Genomic DNA, 27,392 nt, shown 5'->3' with positions numbered 1-27,392 from the left:
TTTATCAAGCGACCACGCTTCCTAAAAACTCCAAGTCCACCACAGGACTTGATATCCCCACCCCTAAACATCTGTGTGAAGGAGAGAGTGCGTCACATGTCTATTTTACAACTATCAACAATCAAGTAGGTTCTTCGGGCATTGTTGAACAACTATTTAAGTTACTTCAGTGTTTGTATATACTTAAAATGTGTATTTATTTTCCCTTAGCGTGTCTTTTTATTTATTTAAAATGCTATCAGTGGTTGCATTTTCGTCTGATTTTTCTGCCTACATCCACAGATGTTATTTGCATGCAGATTTTTCAAGTTTTCTTGCGTTAGCAACTTATCGTTTTGACTATTACTATGACTTTCAGTAGTACGCATTTCATGACGTAAACAACGACTGAATATTGCACAAAAAATTTTTATTTACATGCGAGAGAAACGTGAGTAAACATCAGTGATTCAATATTTGGTCCTGTTCTGTAACACTCTCTTGGGGTACTTTTATGGCTGAGGATTTACCGTCATTAGGAAAGCTATACTCTGTTTTATAGGCAAGGAACATGTGAATACAACTACAATTCTGGTCTGATGCTCACTACGCTCGTGTCTCTAAGGGACATATGTTCAAATGGTTCAAATGGCTCTGAGTACGATGGGACTTAACATCTGAGGTCATCAGTCCACTATAACTTAGAACTACTTAAACTTAAATAACCCAAGAACATTACACACATCCATGCCCGAGGCAGGATTCGAACCTGCGACCGTAGCGGTCGCGCGTTTCCGGACTGAAGCGCCTAGAACCGCTCGGCCACCGCGGCCGGCTATGCGCATTTCAACGATCGTCTTTGGAAATGGGAATAATCAGTGTATCCTTCCAATCACTTGAACCACTTTGTTCGTCCAGTGACCGGCGATAGATTTCTGTTAGATGAGGAGCAAGATGATCCGCGTACTTTATGCTTATTATATAGGTATCCTCGCCTTTGGGCCTTTAGAGTGCTATGAAACCAGCAGTGAACTTTCACTTTCTTGAGCCGCTCCACTACAGCACATCTTTGTGGCAGATAACTTAGCTACCTCTGGAGTTGATGAGGGCTACGCGAAACCTGCAAATGACAGCAAATGTTTCTCTGACGTTGTTGAGTCGGGAAGTCGTGATGAGTGGTGTTGAGTTCCACCAGTACATAGGCAGCGACGACCAGTGGATTCGCGCGGGAGGGGGCTCTGGACAAAGCGAAGTAACACCGTTTATTGCTGACTGTCACGCTGCTTGAAGGTCCAGCTTCATGTGGTTCTATTGATGATGCGGCTGTCACACCTCATACTGATCATTGTCACTTTAGCAACGCGACAAAACAATGCTGAATTTCAACAGACTTTCCTGCTTTTGGTGCCTCTCGCTGGGGCACAGTTAAAAGAAAATGTCAAGAAACTTCACACAGGTGTCACCTCGAGGGACTCCCCATACATTGCACACACACAGGACTGAATCCCGATGTATTTGAGGACTGAATTGGGTGATACGTGCTGCCCAAGACGACCTGTCATAGCGGAGTCATCAGACCAACCAACTGAAAAGCCAACTAATGCATTTGAGTAATTGTGGATGCTACTGTAATTTCGAAAGTTTGTCTGCCTGAAAATGTACTGTTGTCCCAAGCATATTGCAACAAACGGTGTATTTCTATCGCTGCTCGTTTAGTTTGTATTGCCGTTTCAAATATACCGGTCATTTTTGAAACACCCTGTAGGACACTTAAGTCGTACGAATCACTCCCATCTTCCCTGACGCCCGCTACTACGTGAGATGCCACTTGTCAAGCGATCGCTCGGAAGACTTGTACTGCGCTTTAAAGATTGCACGAAACACAATATGAACGTTTTTAATGCATAGACAAATGGGAGGAGCTCGGCGAAGACCATATCAGGTGGAGAAAACTCGTCAGCGACTGCAGTAAGTTCTACGGTGGAGCCTGGCTCGAAAACGTAACTTTTTTTTTAAAAAAAATGTAATTTTCATTCCCTTGTCTTATGGAGGAGGGCGGGCTATTTGACGGCTTCTTTATGCTTATTTCGGCTGTATGTCTTTTTATGCTGTTCTCATCTTTATTGTTATTTTTGTGATGCTAGAGCGTTTACTATGCCTCCTAATTGAGGATTTATTCGGAAGGTGCTGTTAGGGACAGCTCAGGTATACGCCTTACAACCTGAGTAACATCCTAAAACAACAGAACAAATAGTTCACGTGGCTCTGAGCACTATGGGACTTAAGTTCTGTGGTCATTAGTACCCTAGAACTTAGAACTACTTAAACCTAACTAACCTAAGGACAGCGACCGTAGCGGTCGCGCGGTTCCGGACTGTAGCGCCTAGAACCGCTCGGCCACTCCGGCTGGCAACAACCGAACAGCTTAGTTGCGAAACGAGCATGCATGCAGACAATCGCCTACGACTAACCCCTCCATCAGCGTGGTACACACCACCATACATGTGAGTGCAAAATAGACTCTCGCATTTAACTTGTGAGTCACCAAAGAACGTGGTGCTACTTGAATATTCTTTTAAGAAGTTTAGGGCATTGCTTGACTGAGGACAGAGGAATGTGATGATGAATTCAACTTTTAACCAAGCTCACTAATCCGAGGACTGTCCCCCTGGAGTGTGCCTAAAATTGCCAGCATCTCCCTTGAAATCTTATTCTACGTACCTTTTTGATAAAAATTCACTGACCATGGCATACAAAGCTTCTTTATGTCCAGATTTTTGCGAACAGCTAAGTGCTCTTTCTTACACACACACACACACACACACACACACACACACACACACACACATGCCGAGTGGTCAGTGACGGATAAATTCACGTAGTGGACGGATGGCTAGAAACAGAGTACAAAACAGCAAAGCCATCGTATACATAAAAGATAACTCAAGAGTGAACACCTAAAGAGAAAAAACAGTACAGTACAACAAACAACAGTCGAGTACAGTATCGAACGGCACGGACTGAAGGCTTGAAACAGGCAAATGGCCGGACGTGACTGCTCGAACCCCGCCAGAGGACACGGCAAGTGAACTCTCGGCTTGCGCCGTCCGTGGAGACGCGGAGAACTGTGTCCGCTTGGCAGCCGCCGTATCGCAGACTCCATGTCGATAGTGCAGCTTCGCTGGGAATACGAACCACTGTTCGAAACACGAACTACTAAACTCATCAATCCGTAAATAAATTCCTTAACGCAGCAATGGAGGTTTCACATAAACTTGGTCAAATACTGGTTTTCACAGCTGTTGAGTTCGTTTCATTTTGTTTTGTTTTAGGGAGCAGTAATAACTAAGGTCATACGAGCCCACGTTAGAACCTTAGAACATTAACGCGAAAAAGAAATTAAAAACGGCTACACGTTAAGCACAATTGATGGAAGAAAAAAGAGCTAAGGGCAAGGACTTCCTCTTGGAGAAAGGTCCACAAAATATGCTGTAGAGACAACGGAGGCACCGAATTAAGTGTCCTTCACCGTATTGTTATGACGGATAAAAAGGAAACACGGTCGACAGCCCTAAGCGTCTTTCGCTAAAATGACCCATAACTCAGACGGCTAACTTACATTAGAACTATAGTTTGCGCCTTGTCCCGAGGTTACGCAGGGTCAGCCATGGTTAAACGGATTTGGCATGTTAATGGTAAGAGGTGGCCGGATGCCCCTCCTGCCGCCACCCTGTACCCACCAGGACGGAATGAGTGTACCCCAACTGTCTGTGTCTAGTGTAAATCGTGAAATAGTGCGAACGTGGTTTCAAATGTCTGCGACGCTTGTAACTGAGGCGGAACGTTGGGACCAGCCCGGTGTTCACCTAGCGGGATGTGGAAAACCGCCTGAAAACCACATGCAGCCTGGCCGGCACACCGGCCCTCGTCGTTAATCTGCCGGGCGGATTCGATCCGGGACCGGCGCGCCTACCCGAGTCCAGGAAGGTCGCGTTAGCGTGCTCGGCTACCCTGACGGTTCGGCTAACGTACATTAGAACGTAAGCCAGTAAATGGTGAACCGTTAAAGGTTGATGACAATGAGTAAAAAGCGGTGGGGAACCACCACTTAACAAATGGCGATGACTAGAACGACAGTGCCCAATACGCAACGCAGCTAAAATGGTCTCGCGGCTAGAGGGCCGAGAGGAGGTTGGCGAAGTCGCTGGGAGAGGTTTAATTTCCCTGAGATTGTTCTTATGAAAGGAAGACCAGCGGTGATACCAAATTCGCACAACCTAATGACAGACGCCAATCGCATGTCGTTAGGAGGAGTGGAGGAACAAGCAGGCCGAGGTAGGACGACTACAGCCTTGGTAGAGCGACAGCAGCCACGTTTCCTATCAGACCGACGTGACCAGGAACCCACATATACATCACAGTGGCTCCCCCAGGAGCGAGCAAGTGGAAGCTTTACTGGATCCGTTGCACTAGGGATGGACTTTGTACAGCACACAGTGGCTTTGAAGGGCACTGGGAGATTCGGAGCAGATGACACAATTGAGAACCTGTGTTGCAGGATGTACTGCGTGATCTGATGCAGGGCGAAGAACTCTGCTGTAAATACTGAGCTGTGTTTCGGAAGCCGATACCAAAAATCATCGGTGCCAATGACGAAGGTACACCCGACACCACGGTCAGTACGAGTGGCATCAGCGTTCACTTAGGTACTACCGCTAAGTTCAGTGAGAAGATCGAGAAACTTTCAGCGATAGACAGAATCTGGAGTAGTTTCCTTCGGGAACCAATGAAGTCCAAGGTAAACATTGGCCACCGCTCGAAGCCGAGTTGGGGAATGGTTCACAGCCATTGGGACAGTGCCAGGTAGCGCGACGTTACGCTAACCTTGCAACAGCGGAAAGCGAACACCAGTAGGTGACAGAGAAGAGTGACGTGCCCTATACTAGCGGTCAAAGGAGTGATCGAAGAGGGAGGCATAGGATGGGTGGCAGGGCGTGGCAGACAAAGGGCATGAATATCCACTGAGAAGAACAACACGCCGGTATCGCAGCGGTCGTCCGACAGATTCTGCATAGAGACTTTCAACCGGGCTAGTGTAAAAGACGCTGGTGGCCAATCGGATTCCACAACGGTGGATTGTATTTAGACGTAAGATGGACGGACGTCCAGATGTATAAACCAGACACCCATAATCTAATTTCGAACGGACAATGGAGGGGCGTGGTCCGATCCGCTCCCGAGGAAGTACCACTGAGGACACTTAGGACATTCAGGGACCGGGTACAGCGGAAGGCCAAGTAAGAGACGTGGAAAGACCAAGAAAGTTTTCTATCAAGCATGAGTCCCAGGAATTTCGTTGTTTCAGCGAACAGAAGAGCAACAGGCCCAAGATGTAAGAGCGATGGAAGAAACAAATTGCGCAGTCAGAAATTGATACAGCCCGTTTCGTCAGTGGAAAAGCGAAAGCCATTGGCGATGCTCCACGAGTAAAGACGATACAAAAATGGTTCAAATGGCTCTGAGCACTATGGGACTTAGATCTGTGGTCATTAGTACCCTAGAACTTAGAACTACTTAAACCTAACTAACCTAAGGACATCACACACATCCATGCCCGAGGCAGGATTCGAACCTGCGACCGTAGCAGTCGCGCGGTTCCGGACTGAGCGCCTACAACCGCTAGACCACCGCGGCCGGCAAAGACGATACAGACATCGCAGACGCCGCTCAAGGAGACAAGCCTGCAGAGAACTGTAATAGATCGCAGTCATCGACAAAAAGGGAGCCGGAGATGCCCGGTGGGAGAGAGGCTGTAGTAGGGTTAATGGCGACAGAGAAGAGGACGACGCTCATGACGTAGCCCTGAGGCATCCCCTTTTCCTGGATAAAGGTGCCCGACAAGGCAGAACCCACACGAAACTTGAAAACTCTGTCTTTTAAAAATTCCTGATGGAAACGGAGCAGGCGGCTTCGGAAGCCTCACGTGTAGAGAGTGTGGAGGATACCAGTCTTCCAACAAGTGTCGTAGGCTTTCTCCAAATCAAAACACGTAGCCACAGTCTTATATTTCGACAGAAAACAGTTCATGATATGAGTTGACAAATTGACGAGATGGTTAACTGCAGAACAGCTGTAGAACCCTACAAATGAAACTACTTATCAACTGCAAGAGTCTTGTCTTCTCCGTATTTCACGCCATATGTGACATTAAACACTTCAGATAATTAAGTACACCCCGTTCCCATTATAAATTTTCCAGAAAAATGTTGCGAAAAATTTATCTACCAACACAGGTACGCCGCCCGGCGTGGCAGAGCGTTTCTAGGCGCTACAGTCGGGAACCGCGCGACCGCTACGGTCGCAGGTCCGAATCCTGCCTCGGGCATGGATGTGAGTGATGTCCTTAGGTTAGTTAGGTTTAAGTAGTTCTAAGTTCTAGGGGACTGATGACCTCAGATGTTAAGTCCCATAGTGCTCAGAGCCAGAGCCAACACAGGTACGATTAAACTAAATTTTCAGCTCTTTCACAGGAATCTACGCGAAATCAGATGGAAGTGAGTTAACACGTTTTCAGATAACACACCTGTATGAGAAAGCGGACTGATACAGCTGATCTGCTCCCTCGTCAGTATTTTACGCTGCCTGCGACACGATACTGTTCCCTCTGCTCTAAACCCAAGTCTTCTTTCTTTATTCATTTTTCAGAAATGGTCTGATGTTGCTTGCCACTAACTCTTCACTTGTACCAAACACTTCACTTTAGAGCAGATTTTCTGTGATTTCCGTAAACCGCTTTAGGTATATGCCGTGATTGTTCCTTTGAAAAGGTGCGGTCTATTTCCTTTGCCATCCTTCCCTAATTCGAGCTTGTGCTCCGTCCCTAATGTCCTTGTTGTTGACGAGACGTTAAACACTAATCTCCTCTTCCTCAGAGTAGTATTTGTTCGTTATGTCCTCCGTTATTTGTTCGAGGTATTCGTATTTCTGTCTTACCCTATAGTTTTTAGCCTCTACAGCTCCCTCCACCATCAGTTATTTTTTTATACATACAGGGTTAGCTAGTGAAACGGGAAGATTTAAATAAGTAACTAATTCTTTAAGAAAATTTATTTTTTTGAAATTTAGTGGTGGTTAAAGTAGAAAGGTAGCCATTTACTGTACAATGACTGAAAAAATTATTTTTTGAATGTAACATCTGCCAAATGTCCTCCATTGGAATCTATGCACTTCTGCAGCCAGGCCTGGAAGTTTCCCATGACATTTTGCAGCATATTGACTGGTATTCCTTCAGTTTCGTCCCGAATTCGTTGTTTTAGGGCTGGGATAATTCTTGGTGGCTCGTTCTGAAAAAAAACTTGTTTTTAGGTAACCCCATAGAAAAACGTCGCAGGTTGTCAAATCTGGAGAGCGAGGGGGCCAAGGGATATCCCCGTTTCGGGAAATGACGCTGCCTGGAAACAAAGCATTCACAGCACTCATGGCAACTCTTGCAGTGTGGCTTGTTGCCCCATCTTGTTGGAACATAGTGTGTTCATTCACTGGAAAACGGGCGAGTTCTGGCGTAAGAAAGTTCTGGATCATTGCAATGTAACGCACAGAGTTAACAGTCACAGCACTTCCATTGATATCCTCGAAGAAAAATGGGCCTATGATTCCTCTTGCCGACTTTGCGCACCAAACCGTCACTTTTTGAACATGAAGAGACGTTTCATGAAGTGCGCCAGGATTTTCCTCCGACCAGTATCTGAACTTTTGTTTGTTAACAAAACCAGAGAGGTCGAAATGCGCCTCATCGCTCAACCAAAAGTGGTTTACTTGGTCGTCATTTTCTTCAAGTCTTCTGGCCATTTCTTCACAAAATTGTAATCGTTTCTGATAGTCACTTGGTTTGAGAGATTGCACAATCTGTATTTTGTATGGGTGAAAATGTAAATCTTGACGAAGAATCCTTCTCACCGAAGTGTTACTTATTCCAAGACGTAGAGAATGTTGTTTGGCAGATCGGTGTGGACTTCTGAGCATTGCCTGTTGAACAGCAGCGATGTTTTGAGGGGTTCGAACGGTTTTTGCACTCCCACCTCGTATTTTAGACGTTGATGCAGTTTGGTTAAGGTTGTTTATCCACGCACGAATTGCGTTATCCGAGGGAACAGGCCTGTTGCGCTGTATGTTGAAATGGCATCGAAAAGCAAGTCGCGTGTTCACCAGTCTCTTACCATTCGTATAATACCCTTTAACCGCGTAGCCGCGATGTTCACCCGTCCAACGATCCATCCCAACTAAATGGCGGGACATGCAGGTAGAACGGAGCCGGCCACCATTACCCCCACCACTCACATTCCAGCTGTCAAGGCCATCTCCAATCTGCCCGTTTCACTGGCTAACCATATATATAGCCAATACAAATAGAATCTCCAGATTACATAAGCATATAAGCTCACTTGGAATCACTATAATAAGAAATGTATTTCTGTTAATGCGAAACTAAGGCGTTACAGCACATTAGTCCAACCAGAAGCACTTTATGCTGCAGAAACTACAGTCATTCATGGTCATGCGAAGATCAGAGAGATTGAAAAGCAGGAAAGAAAAAGTCTGAGGAAAATATATGGACCAGTGTTTCGGAAAGGAATTTGGATGAAGAGGCCAACTAGAGAGATTTACAAAGACATAGAAATAATAACAGACACCATTAGAAAGAGAAGGATGAAATTATATGGACATATCGCCAGGAGGAATAAAAGCAGAGTCACAAGGAAAATCTTTGAGATAGTAAACAAGAGCAAAAACAAGACAGAGTGGATCACTTAAACAGAAGAGGACATTAAAGAACTGAGGATCACACAAGACAACATAAATAATAGAGAACAGTTTAGGAACATCATACAGAAACACACACTTAAACAAGAAGATATGGAGAACAGAACGGGAAAAAGATGGTCGGAAGAACGCAAGAGAGAGCACGGTGAACGTATGAAGAGAATTTGGGAATAACGAAGAAAGAAGAAGAAATCATGACTACTCAAGTGCACTCGCTCTCTTAAAAGGTAACAATCGAGAATAATATATATATAGTTTATGATTCAGTATCATATAATGCTGTGCTCCAAACATACATTCACAGAAATTCTTACTGAGATAAAGGTCTACATTTGATCCAGCAGCAGCAACTATGACTTAAGATACAAAGGGATTACAGACATTGCCTGCGAGTGGGCATTTATTTAAATCATTGGGGAAGGTTGAAAATTTATGCCAAACCAGGATTCGAACCCATGTCTCCTGCTTACTAGGTACTTGCGTCGATTGCTGCACCATCCGGACACAGTGGTCATCCGTGACTACCCTACCACGCCTCCCGGTTGACCCAAATTCTCAACTTGTCCACACACTACGAATGTAGTACCCCTACAATTATCCTTATTACTCGCGGGATTTCCCGTAAGAGTTCAAGCCTACAGCGCATCTGCACTGAGTGAATCACTGGCTGTCCACGCCTCAACTATATATATAAATGTGAGTGTGTGTGTGGTGTCCGACGGAACAGACACCACTTATATAATTAAGGTCTGTGATACTCTGAGTATTATAGCCACCCGTCATGTGTTATTTTGCTTCCAAGAGAACAGAATTTACTGATTTCATCTACTTCGTGATCACCAGTTTTAATGTTAAATTTATCAATAATCTCATTTCTGCAGCTCGTCATCACTTTCGTCTTTCTTCGGTTTACTCTCATTGCATGTTCTGTACTCGTTAGGCTGTCATCCTGTAATTTCTCTTCATTTCCACTGAGGACTAGAATGACATCAGCGAAACTTGTCATTGATATCCTTGCACTTTGAATTTTAATCCCACTATTGAAACTAACTTTTATTTTCGCCATTGTTTCTTCGCTGTATAGGTGGGACGAAAGTCTGTAACCCAAACTTATCCTCTTCTTAATCGGAGCACTACGTTGTTTGTCTTCTATTGTTATTGTGCCCTTTTTTTTGCATAATGCATATTGCCCGTCTTTCATTTGTACCTTACTCCTATTTTTTCCAGAATTTTAAACACCTCGTTTCATTTTTCACTATCGAACGCTTTTTGCAGAACGAGAACTCCTTTGAAGGTGTCTTGATATTTCTTATATCTTCGTTTCATAGTCAAGCGCAGCGTTAGAACTGTCACTCTTACTTTTATCTTTCCGAAATCCGAAATAATCCTTATGCAACAGATCATCAATATACTTTTCCATTCTTGTTGTCATGAACATGGATGCGCGAGCTGTTAACCTGACAGCCGGCCAGGGTGGCCGAGCGGTTTAGGCGCTACAGTCTGGAACCGCGCGACCGCTACGGTCTCAGGTTCGAATCCTGCCTCGGGCATGGATGTGTGTGATGTCCTTAGGTTAGTTAGGTTTAAGTAGTTCTAAGTTCTAGGGGACTGATGACCTAAGATGTTAAGTCCGATAGTGCTCAGAGCCATTTGAACCATTTGTTAACCTGACAGTACGATAGAGTTGGCACTTATCTGCCGTTACTGTTTTCGGGATTGTGTGGATGATACTTTTCCGGCAGTCTGATGATAAGTCTCCATTCTCATTGATTCAACACACAGGCACACTCTCCGTCATTTAACGGCTCGTCGATCTCCTTTTCCATTCTTTTGTTTATTATTTTTGTCAACAACTTGGTTACATGAGCTGTTAAGCTGATTGTGGGATAGTTCTCACACTTATTTGGCCTTGCTGTCTCCTAGACTGTGAGATTGATATTTTTCCAAAAATGTGATGGTATGTCTCGTAGTTTCTACACACGAAGTTATGTTGCTGTTGGGTTGCCACTTGCCCCAATGATTTTAGAAGTTCTGAAGGTGTATTATCTATCCCTTCTGCCTTATTTGATCACAAATCTTCCAAAGCCCTGTTACACCCCGCCTCTCATTCTGGATAGGTACGTCTTCCGTATCGACTCCTATTTCTTCTTCTGTCACTTCATCATACAAGTCATACAAGTCCTCCCTCTCATAGAGTGGTTAACGGGCCAAAAACGTTCTCCTCCGCTGCTGGAACAGAAAAAAGCTCACAGAGTTAACGCATTTCGTTGTGTGTGTGTGTGTGTGTGTGTGTCTCACGCGCGGCACTTGGCGAGGACAAAGGGGGCGTTGAGACCCGCAGCTAAGCGACCGCGTCAGCCCAGGACGGCAGCAGGCGCCGGCGGCCGCTCACAGAAGCGCCCTTCATCACGTTACGTGACGCTGGCTGGCCTGCTCGAGACTCTAGACCCACACGTTAAGCCTCTGCAACCGAAGGACCCCCTGTCCCCTCCCCCACCCCCTGCCGCGCCTTCTCCTCGTCCTGAATACCTTCGAAAGTCACGAAACTTGTAGGGCATTGTTCCTATACTATATCTCTCCAAAACTAAGAAGGGGACAAAAGATTTTGAAAGTAATTATCGAACGAGAAAATTTTTGTACAAATTTTGTTAAAAATAATGCAGAATTATTGACTAATGCAGGTATAAACGAAATGTGTGAGCAGAGGACAATGAAACAAGCAAATAATTACAATGGTCCTTGGTTCGAATACCAATGGTTTTTGCGATACTACATGTTATGACTGAGTACGTGAACACCGTATAACAGGGTCCCCGAAGATACTGCAGAAATGCATTTGCGGACAAACGCATTGAAACGAGTGCTCCATAAGGCCAGAGTTCATGTGAAGGCAGTCTCCAACACGTCTCCTGACCGGTGTTGGTAACGTTCAAACATCCCAGGCGTCTTCCGAATGCATTGTCCACCATCCACAATTGCGTTCCCGGACTCATCGGCACTATCAACAGGGCTAGAGTATACTAAAGCTTTTAAATATCCTGACATAAAAAATCAAATGGGTCTATTGCTTGCTTCATTGCCCTCTACTTGCTGCATTCGTTTGTCCCATAATAGCCAAGCATCCCGTATATGTTACAATAGGTGACTCTACTAAGAACTGGACGCAGAGCTCTTAGACTTATTTGAATAGGATTATAGAATCGACCAGACTGTGCGATCTAGATGTTCACACCCTGTATCTAGTAGTAGACTTCCTATGAGGTAACGATGTTAAGGGACTTCATTGTGGGGAACAAATATGGATGGGCTGTCCACCAACCCGCAATGCAGATTGCATGGCGTGTGAAAGCCTGCAACACTCTAGATTAAATGAATATAGTGACACTTGATTAGAAACTGGAGGGCTCTGCTGGCACGTAATCGGCACCCGAAATAGTTGTCTTGATCGCAAGCTCTGGGATTCACAAACCTTCTGGGTTGAGATTGATAAAAGCATGAGGTACCAAGATTTACCGCTGATCTCGTGCCTCATTATACATTTTTTTTTGTTCCTACACCTTCATAGTACTCTGTCATTACATCTGTCACGGACGACCTCCCATTCTTCCTTACGTAGTGGACAAGCCTTCCACCTCCAAGTCTTTGATCAGGAGTCGACGTCCAGTACCTTGTCGCCTACTTTTTTCATAGAAAGTGTTTATTGAACAGTAATACAAAAAACGCTCAGTCTTACAATGTGAGAATTATACATCACTACAAACAGTACACAAAATACATTCTTCGAACAGTTGTGTATGAAACATTGTTTTGCACTTCCAGAAAACGAAAGTGTTTTAAAAATTAATAAACACAGTCTTTCAAATAGATGACACTTCCTTGATGAGAAGCAGAAAAGAGAAGTGTTGAAGTTCTGGAATGGAGGAACAATGACAATACAAAAAAAAAAAATCAATAAATACAAAACTTAGTTCGTACACCAGCAATGGATTATTCAAATGACTCTGAGCACTATGGGACTTAACATCTGAGGTCATCAGTCCCCTAGAACTTAGAACTACTTAAACCTAGCTAACCTAAGGACATCACACACATCCATGCCCGAGGCAGGATTCGAACCTGCGACCGTAACGGTCGCGCGGTTCCAGAGTGAAGCGCCTAGAAACGCTCGCTCACTGCGGCCGGCAATGGGCTATTCACTGCTCCATCTTCTCTCCCTGCTGTTGGTGGTTGGTAACTGCTGGAACACCCATCTGTACTGCTGGTACTACTCGCTCACCGCCCTCCACTGGAGGGAGAGCATTCTTTGGTGACGTGATTGTGAGGACACCGCCCGATGATAGTTGCGTCTGCACCCTTTCAGTCACTACGTCCTTCGGCAGCGATTAGCGATGCTGCATGTGGCGCGATATGTAGCCGTCTTCATCTTGACGCTCTTCATGTTTTGCCTCTACCACCACACTGTGGCCCAATACCTTTACCTTCAGTTCTTCCGGTTGAAGCTGCTGGACGTCTAGATTAACCTTGAACCCATCTTTGTTGTTCTCGATGGTAGATACGGCAGAGTTACAAACATCCAATTGACGCCATGGTCTGTAGTAACCAGACAGAGTAGGAACGACAGACAGAGGAGGGAAAAGCAAGTCGTTACGTGTCAGCCCCCAGCCGAAAAGTTGATCGAATTATGACTGACGGTCGACCCTTCAGACCCCGGCAGGCTGCGGCTCAGCGCCATGCATCACTACTATGGAAGTCTAACGATACCGTGTACTGACATACAGGTACTGATGAGTCACGGTAGATGTGCTCTTACGATCTGGTTGGCGCTAATACTTTACGGCTCCAGCCGAGAAATGCCGCTACCATTCAGGCAGGGAAATCGTAAGCTGTCAAAAAATTTAAAAAAATGTATTTTCGTAAATAATTTTTGTCTTCTACTAATTCTATGTTTACCGTTCATTGCTGCTGATTTCATGTGTTTAATTATTAGATAGAATGAAGGTGTGAGTGGAAAGTAATCCACTGAGCATAAGGTTGCTTGAGAATTGTAACTAGATAGCGTGAGTCATTCATATGTTCAGGATAAATTTGTAATGCATAATTCACCAATGTATGGTACTGGGGAAATGAGTAATATACTCCGACAATCCAGAGACTGAACTATTTTGATATTTGTGGGTTTTCTTAAGTTGTACATTCAATAAATATCTCTGAATTGATGAGACGTTGTGACTGAACTAAAGTAAAAGATGCAGGATAGTGCGGTTTGGGTCTGCAAGCTGACTGGGTATGATGTTTCTCCACCAGTAAGGAGACAGGAGATTTGCGCGTATTTTTGAGTTGCAGAGAATGACTTTGTGGAGTCTGGAGAGACTTCGAAACTCAACTATCATAAAGATCGGACGTGTTTACATCATATCTGAAAATATGTTTTAATTTTGCGGAAGTATGGTCTAAAATCGATGGCGAAGTGTCGGAGAGTAATCGCGGATAAACCGTAAAGACGAAAATGAGAATTCCGGATTTTCTGTGTGACTGCAAAATTATGAATGCATAAAATCCGCATGATGTGTTACTCGAGTCATAACCGATAATTGTGTGTTTGAAGTGACTGGTTTGTGTAAGACAGAGGAAGCATTCTGATTCACTCACATTCCGTTTGTTAATTTTCCAGCGAAACATTAGGCGTATACAATAAGCAGGTCATCGACAGTGACTTTGATTGCTTGTGAATACCGAAAATGTAACTTCAAATTAGTACGGACTTGGCAGTTAACTTGCAGTCAAGAAATGACAATGTATCGAAATTTTATTCGAAGTCTGTACCTCGTTAAACAGATAGTCAAACCCAAAAGTAGATATCTTTTCATACACCCGTTAAATACGTTTAGTACAACTGGTTGTACTACAGCTTCGCCAGTCGAGAATTATTATTTGTTTTCTAACAGGGTAGGACTGAGTGCTGCAGAAGAAGGAGAAATCGTTGAAAGGTTGTGAGTTAATGAGCATTGCGCTTTCATTTAAATATGTGGCCGAAAGAGTCAGCCTACAGGGATTGTGAAACGAACCCAGTCGTCGAGGACCGTGTGCCACAAAGGGCGCAGATTCACCACGAGATGGGGAAATTTACAGGCGTCTCTGGTCTATTGAGGCCTAAGCGCTGTAGAATGCGAGAGAGACAGACGAGAACGAACATACGTCATAGGGGAACCCAGTAGAAGCCGTGGGTAGCCGACGAGACGTACCACTGTTAATTATGGCGGACCTAAGATCGGCTATAAAGGCAAACATTCATGGAAGCTATTTAATTCTGTACTAATGCAGGGAATGAAGCCACAGTAATTTAATCTGTCATCCTCCATAAATATTCATGGTGATCCCAATAAAACTTGAATATTGATCATATCTATAACAGTTTAGGATTTAGTGTGAAAGTCAAATTAACATGTTTTGTAACAAAGACCTGAATGCTAAAATCTGAACGCTTTGGTCGATTTTAACGATCGACATTTCATATAGAGCGCGGGGTCTAGGGCGCATTGTCACGGGCCGTGCGGCTGCCCCCGACGGAGGTTCGAGTCCTCCCTCCGCATGGGTGTGTTTGTTGTCCATAGCGTAAGTTAGTTCAAGTTAGATTAAGTAGTGTATAGGCCTAGGGACCGACAACCTCAGCAGTTTGGTCCCATAAGACCTTACCACAAATTTCCAAAAAATTTTCATATAAAAGCGCATCATTAAAATGAAAAACGTTGTAAATATCAACTCTGTACCTTTATTTGTTTAAAAGATATAGTAAATTTTAACTATCAGTATTTTCAGTTAAGCATCAGATCATCATTTTTCCTCCACACGTAACACATTGAATGGTGACAGCATCACACGTTATTGAATCATTAGGTAATAGAATATTTGTTGTAAAGTTTAGTGCATAATTGTTACTTCTGATATTTATTTATTTATCAGAAAGCACATTGGTGCAAGGCTACTGGCCGTGACATTCAAAGTTAAGAAAGAAATTGTATTGGTTTTATGTAAAAGAATTTGTCAATGGATATTATTGCTACTTTATTTAGAATTTGAAAGTGGTCAAGCTCTGATTATTTAAACATGTTAAAATGTAAAATAATGTAGAATAAGCTGCGGCCAATCAGATGGAAGGCTTCAGGAAAGGGAACTGCGCTAGTCAGTTGAGCGAAGATGCCCGGCACGCGGGAAACGCGGCCGGGGACGGGCAGAGGGAGTGCGGGTGCAGACGCGAAAGAAGACAGTTCGGCTGGAGACACCAAAGGGGACAGTTCGGATTGACGCGCGAAAGCGGACGGTCGGTCTTTAGGCAGCTAGGGAGTGAAACGACTGAGAAAATTTCGCGTTGTGTGGTATCGCGGGACTTAGTCTCTGAGCGGTGAGCAGCCACGAGCCTGGTGTGAACACTGACTTTTCGCGTAGATAACTTGTATTTCGCGATGAGATTGTGAATAATTGAACTGTCAGATAAATATTCGCTCGAGTGTAACAGTAACTGTAAATAAGACAACTTTCGCTATTAGTTTGCTTTCTGAATAAACATTATTCTAACCAAATGGTAACTGTGTGACCTACATCATTTACGGGTCTTAATGTAGTTCCCGATATTGTTATTACTGTTATTATATGTTATTTTAACTTTGTATTTCGCAAACTTGCCATCAGCCAGACAATTTAACCGAAGGGTCACAAGTGTCTAATTTACGCCATATAATGCGAAATGTGTGGTTCAACCCCTAGACGAGATTGAGACAAGACATTTCGACGAAGAGGAACCGCATGTGAGCTCAAACATCTTTGAAATGTTAGCTCGCAAGGTGTGTGGAAATTTTCTATACAGAATTATTAACATCATGCTTCCGCAATGCTAGTGCACCATGGGCTGGTTTATCAGAGACCCTCCTGCCACGAAGCAGTTCCTCGGACGCTGGTACAGTCACGTTAATGCAATCACCTGTCAAAGTCCTGAATAACAACCTTTTGCAGCGAGGACGAACAGGAAGAGAATCGGCGAGGTTCTGGAAGGTACCGATATGGACGTGCAGCCATGCGACACCTGTGCCGTGGCCAGCAGTGTTAGGTTCAAATGGCTCTGAGCACTATGCGACTTAACTTATGAGGTCATCAGTCGCCTAGAACTTAGAACTACTTAAACCTAACTAACCTATGGACATCACACACATCCATGCCCGAGGCAGGATTCCAACCTGCGACCGTAGCGGTCGCTCGGTTCCAGACTACAGCGCCTAGAACCGCTCGACCACCCCGGCCGGCGCAGTGTTAGGTTTCTCGGTTGAGGATCCATGGCGCGAACAGCCCGACCGATGTGGTCCCAAGGATTTGTGACTGGGTTTCTGGACAGTGATTTTGGTGGCCAGGGGAGTATGGTAAACTCATCCACGTATTTAGCAGGCGGTGTGACGCGTTGCATTGTCATGCTGGTAAATGCCATCGTGCCGACGAGAAAATAAACAGCGTGTAGGGGTGCACATGGGCACAAGGACAGATGCTTACTTGTTTTGGTCCATTGTGCCTTCCAGAATGACGAGGCCATCCCGGGAATGCCACGAAAATATTGCCCAGACCATAACGCTTCCTCCTCCAACGTGGAACCTGCCGACGATTGTTACATGGTCGTACACACCAACGGGAATCTGTCCGATGGAGTATAACGCGTGTGAGACGCCCAGCTTAACCCGCAGGATAGGACGGGTAGTTTAAATTGTGGAAAGGGGCCAGAATAAGGGGATGTCAGTTACACACGAACATACAATTTTATTATTTGATCATGTGGTGTCACTGCCAGACACCACACTTGCTAGGTGGTAGCTTAAATCGGCCGCGGTCCATTAGTACATGTCGGACCCGCGTGTCGCCACTGTGTGATCGCAGACCGAGCGCCACCACACGGCAGGTGTCGAGAGACGTACGAGAACTCGCCCCAGTTGCACGGCGACGTCGCTAGCGACTATACTGACGAAGCCTTTGCTCTCATTTTGCCGAGAGACAGTTAGAATAGCCTTCAGCTAAGTTAATGGCTACAACTTAGCAAGGCGCCAATTGTAACAGTGCATGTATATTACGAGTCTCATTTGTATAGTCAAGAGAGATGTACCAAAGGAAGCATTAAAAGTTAAGTATATACCAAAGCTACGTATTTTCTTTATAACAGTCATAACTTATCCTGTTCCAGACTTGACGCCAGTCGGCGTGTGTGTACGCGTGCCTTTCGGCTTCCTCCTCAGTGTGGCGTGACTAGCTTGTTACGCCACAACAGATCAAACATTACAAGAGCCCCAAAAATTTTTTTTTTTGTATACTCACAGCTTTAATCTCTTGGACTTAATTACCAGCTCCACTTTAATTTAAAAACGGCTGTACCAGCTGAAAGCCACTTTAATTTAAAAACGTCTGAAGGCCAATAACTTAAAATGCAAGCATAATCAGAAATTTAAAAGGCAAGCCTTATCTTACAACAATTCTTTATTTAGGCTGAAGGCCCAAAGAATCTTAGATTTTTCAGAGCAAACAATTTGAATTGAAAATCGGCTGAAAGCCCAACACTTAAGGCTAAACAACATACACTTCTTTTTTTAAAAAAATGCCTTACGTGAAACAGTTCTTAATTAGACAAAACTCAACCAAAACAGAAATTTAAAAGGCAAAGCCCTATCTTAAAACAGTTCTTCAGTTAGGCTGACGGCCCAAAGAATCAGGCACTTCAAGAGCAAACAAGTTAAATTCAAATCGGCTGAAGGTCTAACACTTAAAACTCCATAAAATTAATTTTTTTAATCACCAAAGGCCTTACGTGAAACAGTTATTTAATTTCGGCTGAAGGCCTTAGGAGCAAAACAACTCAAAATTGGCTGAAGGCTCATCACTTAAAATTCAACAACATTAAATTTTTTTAAAATGCGAAGGGCCTTACGTGAAACAGTTCTTTGAACTAGGCTGAAGGCCTTAACAGCAAAACAACTCAAACTCAAATCGGCTGAAGGCCCAACACTTAAAATTCAACAACATTAAAACCTTTAAAATGCCAAAGGTTTTACGTGAAGCAGTTGTTTAAATTAGGCTGAAGGCCTAAAGAATCATATGCCTTAAGGGCAAAAAACCTTAATTTTTTTAAAAAAATTGGCTAGAAGCCATACAAGTACAAACAACAAGAACAAATAGAAAAAAAGGCAGTACACCCAAGGGCGCTCAGATGTTCGAGGGTCGGCCTGGAATTCAAACACTAACGCTCGATTAGGTGAGACAGGCATCGGGCCAACCATTCACGATCCGACGACAACCCAACCGACCGACAGTCGACGGACCCACCGACAAGATAACATCCACTTCACCCTACCAGGGCACAACAGGGAGTTCAACGGAACAACGTAGGAGATATTGACGCCTACAACGAATCATACATGGAGCTGTCAAACTACACACCGTGCTGGACAGCAATAACACGATGAGGAAACTGCACTGCCTGAAATTAACGACAACGGCCAGGGCTGGTAACCGGAACGTTAACGGCCACAAGGCAGAAGATTCCGCTGGTGCACTTCAGTTCAAATAACCAAATACAGTGAAACTCCACCGGAGGGTGGCTAGAATTTTCCAACTTAAAAACCATGTTGTTGCTCGCGGGAATATCCCAACAGCCGACAACGAGCTCCAAACGACACAATGTGAACAGTCTTGACTTGCTGGTAGGTTAAATCAAAACTCAATTTTCGTGTCTGGGGTTGGTGAGCTACACATCTTGTAGCAATGGGAACAGCCCACACACTCAGACAACGGGTAGAGACCGCCCGTTCAAAGATAGTCCAAGGTGCGAATATCGATACACACCGCTGCTGCTAGTGGCGGAAGGAGAGGATAACAGCATAATCGCGATAACCGCGGGAGACTAAACACAGAATCGCAACGAAGGTTTAATCCAGCGCATAGCATGATCCAACCACGGCTCAGCGTGATTCGTCTGAAAAGGCCACCTGTCGCCACTCAGTGGACGCCCAGTTTCGGTAATGGTGTGAAAATTCCAGCCTTCGTCGCCAATGAACAGCAGTCACCATGGATGCATCAACCATATGCCTGCTGCGAAGGCCGTACGCAGCAGTGTTCACTGAACTGTCAGAGAGGAGACTCCGTTGGTAGCCCATTGCTTCATGTTGCCTGTTATCATCTCCGTAGCTGTCATTCAACCTTGTCGTTTACGTTCTGACACGCATCGCAGTTGCCTTGGCCCCATAGCGCCATTTTACTATGCAAAGTGTACTTCAACCACCACTGTATGAAAAAAAATTACAAACTGCTTCGGAAATGTTTCCACACATGGCGCGAAAGTCAACGATCATGTCCCTTTGAACGTCGTATAACTCGCTTTGTTTACGCTTTACGAGAACGGCCGAACTGTTTTCCACCTCCCCCGACACGCTTTATATACACTACTGGCCATTAAAATTGCTACACCAAGAAGAAATGCAGATGATAAACGGGTATTCATTGGACAAATATATTATACTAGAACTGACATGTGATTACATTTTCACGCAATTTGGGTGCATAGATCCTGAGAAATCAGTAACCAGAACAACCACCTCTGGCCGTAATAACGGCCTTGATACGCCTGTGCATTGAGTGACACAGAGCTTGGATGGCGTGTACAGGTACAGCTACTCATGCAGCTTCAACACGATACCACAGTTCATCAAGAGTAGTGACTGGCGTATTGTGACGAGCCAGTTGCTCGGCCACCATTGACCAGACGTTTTCAATTGGTGAGAGATCTGGAGAGTGTGCTGGCCAGGACAGCAGTGGAACATTTTCTGTACCCAGAAAGCCCCGTACAGGACCTGCAATATGCGGTCGTGCATTATCCTGCTGAAATGTAGGGTTTCGCAGGGATCGAATGAACGGTAGAGCCACGGGTCGTAACACGTCTGAAATGTAAGGTCCACTGTTCAAAGTGCCGTCAAAGCGAACAAGAGGAGACCGAGACGTGTAACCAGTGGCATCCCATACCAACACGCCAGGTGATACGCCAGTATGGCGATGACGAATACACGCTTCCTATGTGCGTTCACCGCTATGTCGCCAAACACGAATGCGACGATCATGATGCTGTAAACAGAACCTGGATTCATCCGAAAAAAATAACGTTTTGCCATTTGTGCACCCAGGTTCGTCGTTGAGTTCACCATAGCAGGCGCTCCTGTCTGTGAAGCAGCGTCAAGGGTAGCCTCAGCCATGGTCTCCGAGCTGATAGTCCATGCTGCTGCACACGTCGTCGAACTGTTCGTGCAGATGGTTGTTGTCTTGCAAACGTCCCCATCTGTTGACTCAGGGATCGAGACGTGACTGCACGATCCGTTACAGCCGGGCGGATAAGGTGCCTGTCATCTCGACTGCTAGTGATACGAGGCCGTTGGGATCCAGCACAGTGTTCGTATTACCCTCCTGAACTCACCGATTCCATATTCTACTAACAGTCATTGGATCTCGGCCAACGCGAGCAGCAATGTCGCGATACGATAAACCGCAATCGCGATAGGCTACAATCCGAACTTTATCAAATTCGGAAACGTGATGGTACGCATTTCTCCTCCTTACACGAGGCATCACAACAACGTTTCACCAGGCAACGCCGGTCAACTGCTGTTTGTGTATGAGAAATCGGTTGGAATCTTTCCTCATTTCAGCACGTTGTAGGTGTCGCCACCGGCGCCAACCTTGTGTGAATGCTCTGAAAAGCTAATCATTTGCATATCACAGCGTCTTCTTCCTATCGGTTAAATTTCGCGTCTGTAGCACCTCATCTTCGTGGTGTAGCAATTTTAATGGCCAGTAGTGTACCTTCTACTGCTAGTGCTGTCATCTGTCGTCTGTGAGTCGCTATGCACGTTGAAATCGTACAGAGGCGATGGTCACATTAAGGGGACTGGAACGTGTATTTTAGCGCAGCTGAAAGATAAGGGGATTAGAGGATTGAGGGAACTCAGGATTCACCCCACTAGAGACGCCCATCTACTCTCGCACCCGTACGTTTCGATACCAATGTGGCTGAATAACCAATGACGAGAGCAATAAATCCCAGCCGGCCTTGGGACTGTGGCCAGGCGTAGGGGATGTGAACTCACCGGTAGACGCCGGGCTCGTCGCCGCTGGAGACGCTGACATCGACGGCGGTGTCGTAGACGAGGCGGGCGACGCCGCGCAGACTGCCCGCTAGCAGGTGGGCGCCGGCGCGACTCGCTGTCGACACCGTCAGCTGCGTCTGCGTCTGCGTCGGGGTCTGCTCTTGGCCCTCCAGGGCGGCCTCCGCATCCGGGTGAAGGCTGGCGCACACGAATGTCGCCCCGCAACTGTCGCCCTCTGTCCAGCACCCAGAACAAAGGACGTTGGAAGGCATCTCTCTACACAGCCGCAGTCAGTTCAGTACCGGGTAGTTGCAATCGAAGTGCAGCTACTCGCAGAGGTCCAGAGTGTGCTGTGACTATTGTTCGGCAGCGAAACTTAGTAGATATGCTGATGCGTTATGTGGAACGATTTACCCTGAAAAAAAAAAAATTAGTTCCAAATTTGGCCACCAGGTGCAAATCTGGTGCTCTACACTGTTTGTAGGACGCTATGAATTTACGCTGGATTTGACAAGCCATAATGTGAGTGAACAATATGGCTGTCGAGAAGAGAGACCAGACCGTGCGCTGCCACTGAAACTGATTTACGTGAACGGCAGCCATTACAGAGCTGCACTGAGGGAGTATCGCCGACTGAAAGGTCTGAGGAGAGCCCCGGTTTCACTTAATGGCTTCAGGAAGATGATGATGAAATTCGAAAATTGGGGTGAATTTGGTGTGGCACCTGGAAGAGGGAGGCGTCCTACCCTGTGTGACGGTACAAACCTCCGTTACTAGATGAATAGGTATGGAATGCAAGGATTGCTTTGTGGAGACCGAGAGCGCGACATGGTGCGGCATTCACGGAAACGCACAGCGCCCCCGCTCGTGATGTGCAACGGTCGGTGGGATGTCTCCGCCGCCGGGCGGCCACGTGGCCCGCAGCTTGGGGCATGTTTGGTTTTTCGCGCATTACGCGAAAACTATGTAACTTACGATGAAGAGCGATGCGGCAGTGGATTGTGGTCAGCAATATGCACCTTATGAAAGATCGATCTTTATTTTAAGTCACGAGACGCAAAAGTTATAGTAACTTGAAAATTATTTAATATCACGAATGCTGAAAAATTAATAAAAGTAGTAAATAACAACTTACAGAGATGAGCGAGCACTCATTAAAAAACGTCTTGTGGTAGCGGATCGAGTGCTGTAGTCATATGTTAAGATTCATAAATAATCAATCTCGTAAAAAAAACAAAGTTTGACGGAAAGTTGTTTATAAAATTCAATAGAAAAGTCATGACGTAAAGAACGGCCCTATCTGATATTTTGGGTGGCATCACACGTATTTTAAACTAGTTAAGTTATACCATACACTTGCAATAGTTTTCATTTTTGCAATTTATTATTAACACTTATCACCCATAATTAATTAATTAATTATTGTAGATATGAAAATTTGGGGCAGCACAGTATGTAGATCGCTATATATTACGTTTAAAAACAATGCTATAATGTAGTTCTAATGTCAAAATTTGCAACAGATGTAAACAACCAAATTTGCGCTAAGTGGCGAAATTTTGCAAAAACTAATACTTGATTTACGGGCCATAGACTAATCCCAGAAATTACTGTAACATGGTATATAAGATGTACTTTTTAGTGCGGTTCCGATGGTGTATTTATTTCTGTTGAGGGATGTCAAAATTTGTAACCTTAATCGGTGAGATTGCTACTTGCATAACCCGTGGGGAGGGGGGGGGGGGGTAGACATCCGAGCCTATACAAGCAAGCGCCATCTTGACCAGTGGTCAGTCGTTGGGCAGTCGTTGGTCAATCGTTTGGCGGGTGGCTGGCGAGCGAGCCCCACTTGTGCGTGGCCCATGTGGTAGTTTGTGTAAGAAAATTTCGCGCCGATTTATTTCGACAAAGAGTATTGTTTAATAGTGCAAGTGTGCAAGCATATATTTGGTGAACTGGAAGTGCCACGATTATTTGTGTAAATACGGATTACGAGGTACAGGACGTCGGCGCAAGTGAACATGTGGCGATCTGTGATTTCGCGCCAAAACAGTTAGAATAAAGAAGACAGTGGGACTTGTGGTTCTGTTCGAACTGATTGAGTAATTTTCGATTACAGCAGCCTACATTACTGCTATTGGGGGCTCGGAGTCAAATTATTTATTAAAGTAAAACTGTAAACCGTCTCACCAGTGCTAATTTCATTGTGTGAAAGAAAAGGACGACGCCAGTAAATAGTGACTAAACTGTGTCGTGGAAAATGATTTTGGTATAATAATCGCCTAACTTTGTTCCCTAGCATAAACTGTACCCATGTCTTAGTGAATGTTAATTCAAAACTACACTCCTGGAAATGGAAAAAAGAACACATTGACACCGGTGTGTCAGACCCACCATACTTGCTCCGGACACTGCGAGAGGGCTGTACAAGCAATGATCACACGCACGGCACAGCGGACACACCAGGAACCGCGGTGTTGGCCGTCGAATGGCGCTAGCTGCGCAGCATTTGTGCACCGCCGCCGTCAGTGTCAGCCAGTTTGCCGTGGCATACGGAGCTCCATCGCAGTCTTTAACACTGGTAGCATGCCGCGACAGCGTGGACGTGAACCGTATGTGCAGTTGACGGACTTTGAGCGAGGGCGTATAGTGGGCATGCGGGAGGCCGGGTGGACGTACCGCCGAATTGCTCAACACGTGGGGCGTGAGGTCTCCACAGTACATCGATGTTGTCGCCAGTGGTCGGCGGAAGGTGCACGTGCCCGTCGACCTGGGACCGGACCGCAGCGACGCACGGATGCACGCCAAGACCGTAGGATCCTACGCAGTGCCGTAGGGGACCGCACCACCACTTCCCAGCAAATTAGGGACACTGTTGCTCCTGGGGTATCGGCGAGCACCATTCGCAACCGTCTCCATGAAGCTGGGCTACGGTCCCGCACACCGTTAGGCCGTCTTCCGCTCACGCCCCAACATCGTGCAGCCCGCCTCCAGTGGTGTCGCGACAGGCGTGAATGGAGGGACGAATGGAGACGTGTCGTCTTCAGCGATGAGAGTCGCTTCTGCCTTGGTGCCAATGATGGTCGTATGCGTGTTTGGCGCCGTGCAGGTGAGCGCCACAATCAGGACTGCATACGACCGAGGCACACAGGGCCAACACCCGGCATCATGGTGTGGGGAGCGATCTCCTACACTGGCCGTACACCACTGGTGATCGTCGAGGGGACACTGAATAGTGCACGGTACATCCAAACCGTCATCGAACCCATCGTTCTACCATTCCTAGACCGGCAAGGGAACTTGCTGTTCCAACAGGACAATGCACGTCCGCATGTATCCCGTGCCACCCAACGTGCTCTAGAAGGTGTAAGTCAACTATCCTGGCCAGCAAGATCTCCGGATCTGTCCCCCATTGAGCATGTTTGGGACTGGATGAAGCGTCGTCTCACGCGGTCTGCACGTCCAGCACGAACGCTGGTCCAACTGAGGCGCCAGGTGGAAATGGCATGGCAAGCCGTTCCACAGGACTACATCCAGCATCTCTACGATCGTCTCCATGGGAGAATAGCAGCCTGCATTGCTGCGAAAGGTGGATATACACTGTACTAGTGCCGACATTGTGCATGCTCTGTTGCCTGTGTCTATGTGCCTGTGGTTCTGTCAGTGTGATCATGTGATGTATCTGACCCCAGGAATGTGTCAATAAAGTTTCCCCTTCCTGGGACAATGAATTCACGGTGTTCTTATTTCAATTTCCAGGGGTGTATAACTAATGCGCGGGTGTGGAACAGTGTACTAATGCACCAAGTGTGGAAATCATCCCCTGAGAGTTACGTGAGAGCAAAAATTTGCACTAACGTTTTCAAACGAACATTTGTATATGCACATTCGTGTGAACTCCGCAACCGCACTTATTTTCCGCCCCGTCGCACCTGCTGGCAGTTACTGATGTTGCAGTTGCTGTAACTGACCGTGCAGCCCGTACCCCGACTAGTGCCCTGGGTCAACAGTACAGAAAGTTTTGCGGTCTATTTTACACTGGTGCCCGAACGAGATCAAACAGTGTACGAGTGGCAACAGGAACGATTTGATCCACAGCAACGTTCTGAATTTGTTCTTCAGTTTGTGACACGGATCGAAGTTGACAACATGTGCCCGCGAAATATCCTATGAAATGACATTCTATGGAGCGACATATGTAATGACATTTTACACTACAGGGTGCAGTGAATACACACAACTGCCGAATTTGGGATACGGTTGAACCGCGTGTTGTGCACGAAGAGCCATTGTAGTCACCGTAAGTGACTGTGTCGTGTGGATTCTCGGCCTATTCTTGTTTGAAGAGGATACACGCAAAGTGCCTGTCAGGTGTGCCATGACGTCTGAGCTTTATCGATTCGTCCTTGTACAGCATGTGAACCTTCATTTGGAAGAGCACAACTGTGTGGAAACCACAGTTTTTATGCAAGGTGAGCAACACCCAGTGCTACTTGCCCAGTGAAAGATCTGCTTAACGCAGCCTTCTACGAACGTGTTATCTCCAGAGATTTTCCAGTTGCGTGATCTGATCCATGTGACTTTTGGCTCTGATAATATCTAAAAGAACGCGTTTACCAGGCACACGTTCGGTCTGTACCTGAAGACCAGTATACGGGAACACCTACCTAAGATTCAACCAGAACTGCTGAGAGCAACTGTTGGTCACGTCGACGTCTCCGGTCCCCAAATTGAATTGATTGTGTAAGTAGCGGTTAATACTAAAATTAATACGTATGATGCCTTTCTCACTTGTTTGACGTTTTCTGCCAACGCACCGTTCCTAATCCATCGCATATGGAAACATTTCTATACTTCTTTCTTGCATTTAGAGTGTCAGATTTGCACCTGGTGGCCAAAAATGGAACTAATTTAATTCCAGCGTAAATTGAGTCCGTATTAAAGCGTTAGAATATCTACCAATATTCGCTGCCATGCGATAATTACAGCCCACACTGGACCTCTGTGAATAACCGCACATTAATTGCAACCACCCGATATTACAGTAATAAGAAAATTACTCAGCCTGTCCCAGACATGGAGATACTACCAATGAAACGACGCAATACTTGCCATTTACTGTTTTGTCCAACAGTCACTATCATGTCATATCACATAATTACAGTTGCTCTAGTGGTAATTTCCATATGGAAGACGTTGATACAAGTGTCATAAAAAATAAAATCTTTCTTTGTACATGACGATGAAATTCCTGGAACACTTTTTATGTATTTTTGGAGCTACGAACGCCGACCAGAATCGGCAAGGAAGATACACAGAAGACACTGCAGCTGACTGAAACACAGAAATCGAGATATCCATAGTAAAATCCAAACAAGCTTTCACAAGCTGCGACATAATCGTAGGCTTTGTTTTGACCGCCTTCTTGTTGATAGGTAC

General features: G+C 45.5%; 1 protein-coding gene across 1 annotated transcript in view; it reads right to left on the bottom strand.

The window, feature by feature from the left end:
- Positions 1-22,225, bottom strand: part of LOC126199652 (head-specific guanylate cyclase-like) — a 332,527-nt gene extending 310,302 nt beyond the window's left edge. Inside the window, exon 1 of the mRNA XM_049936580.1 lies at positions 21,954-22,225. Within this exon, the coding sequence (XP_049792537.1) occupies positions 21,954-22,225 (272 nt within the window). The remainder of the gene's footprint in view (positions 1-21,953) is intronic.
- Positions 22,226-27,392: the final 5,167 nt, after the last annotated feature.

The sequence above is a fragment of the Schistocerca nitens genome, chromosome 8 (genome assembly GCF_023898315.1).
Source record: "Schistocerca nitens isolate TAMUIC-IGC-003100 chromosome 8, iqSchNite1.1, whole genome shotgun sequence".
Classification (NCBI taxonomy): domain Eukaryota; kingdom Metazoa; phylum Arthropoda; class Insecta; order Orthoptera; family Acrididae; genus Schistocerca; species Schistocerca nitens.
This window is presented reverse-complemented; position numbering and strand designations above follow the sequence as displayed.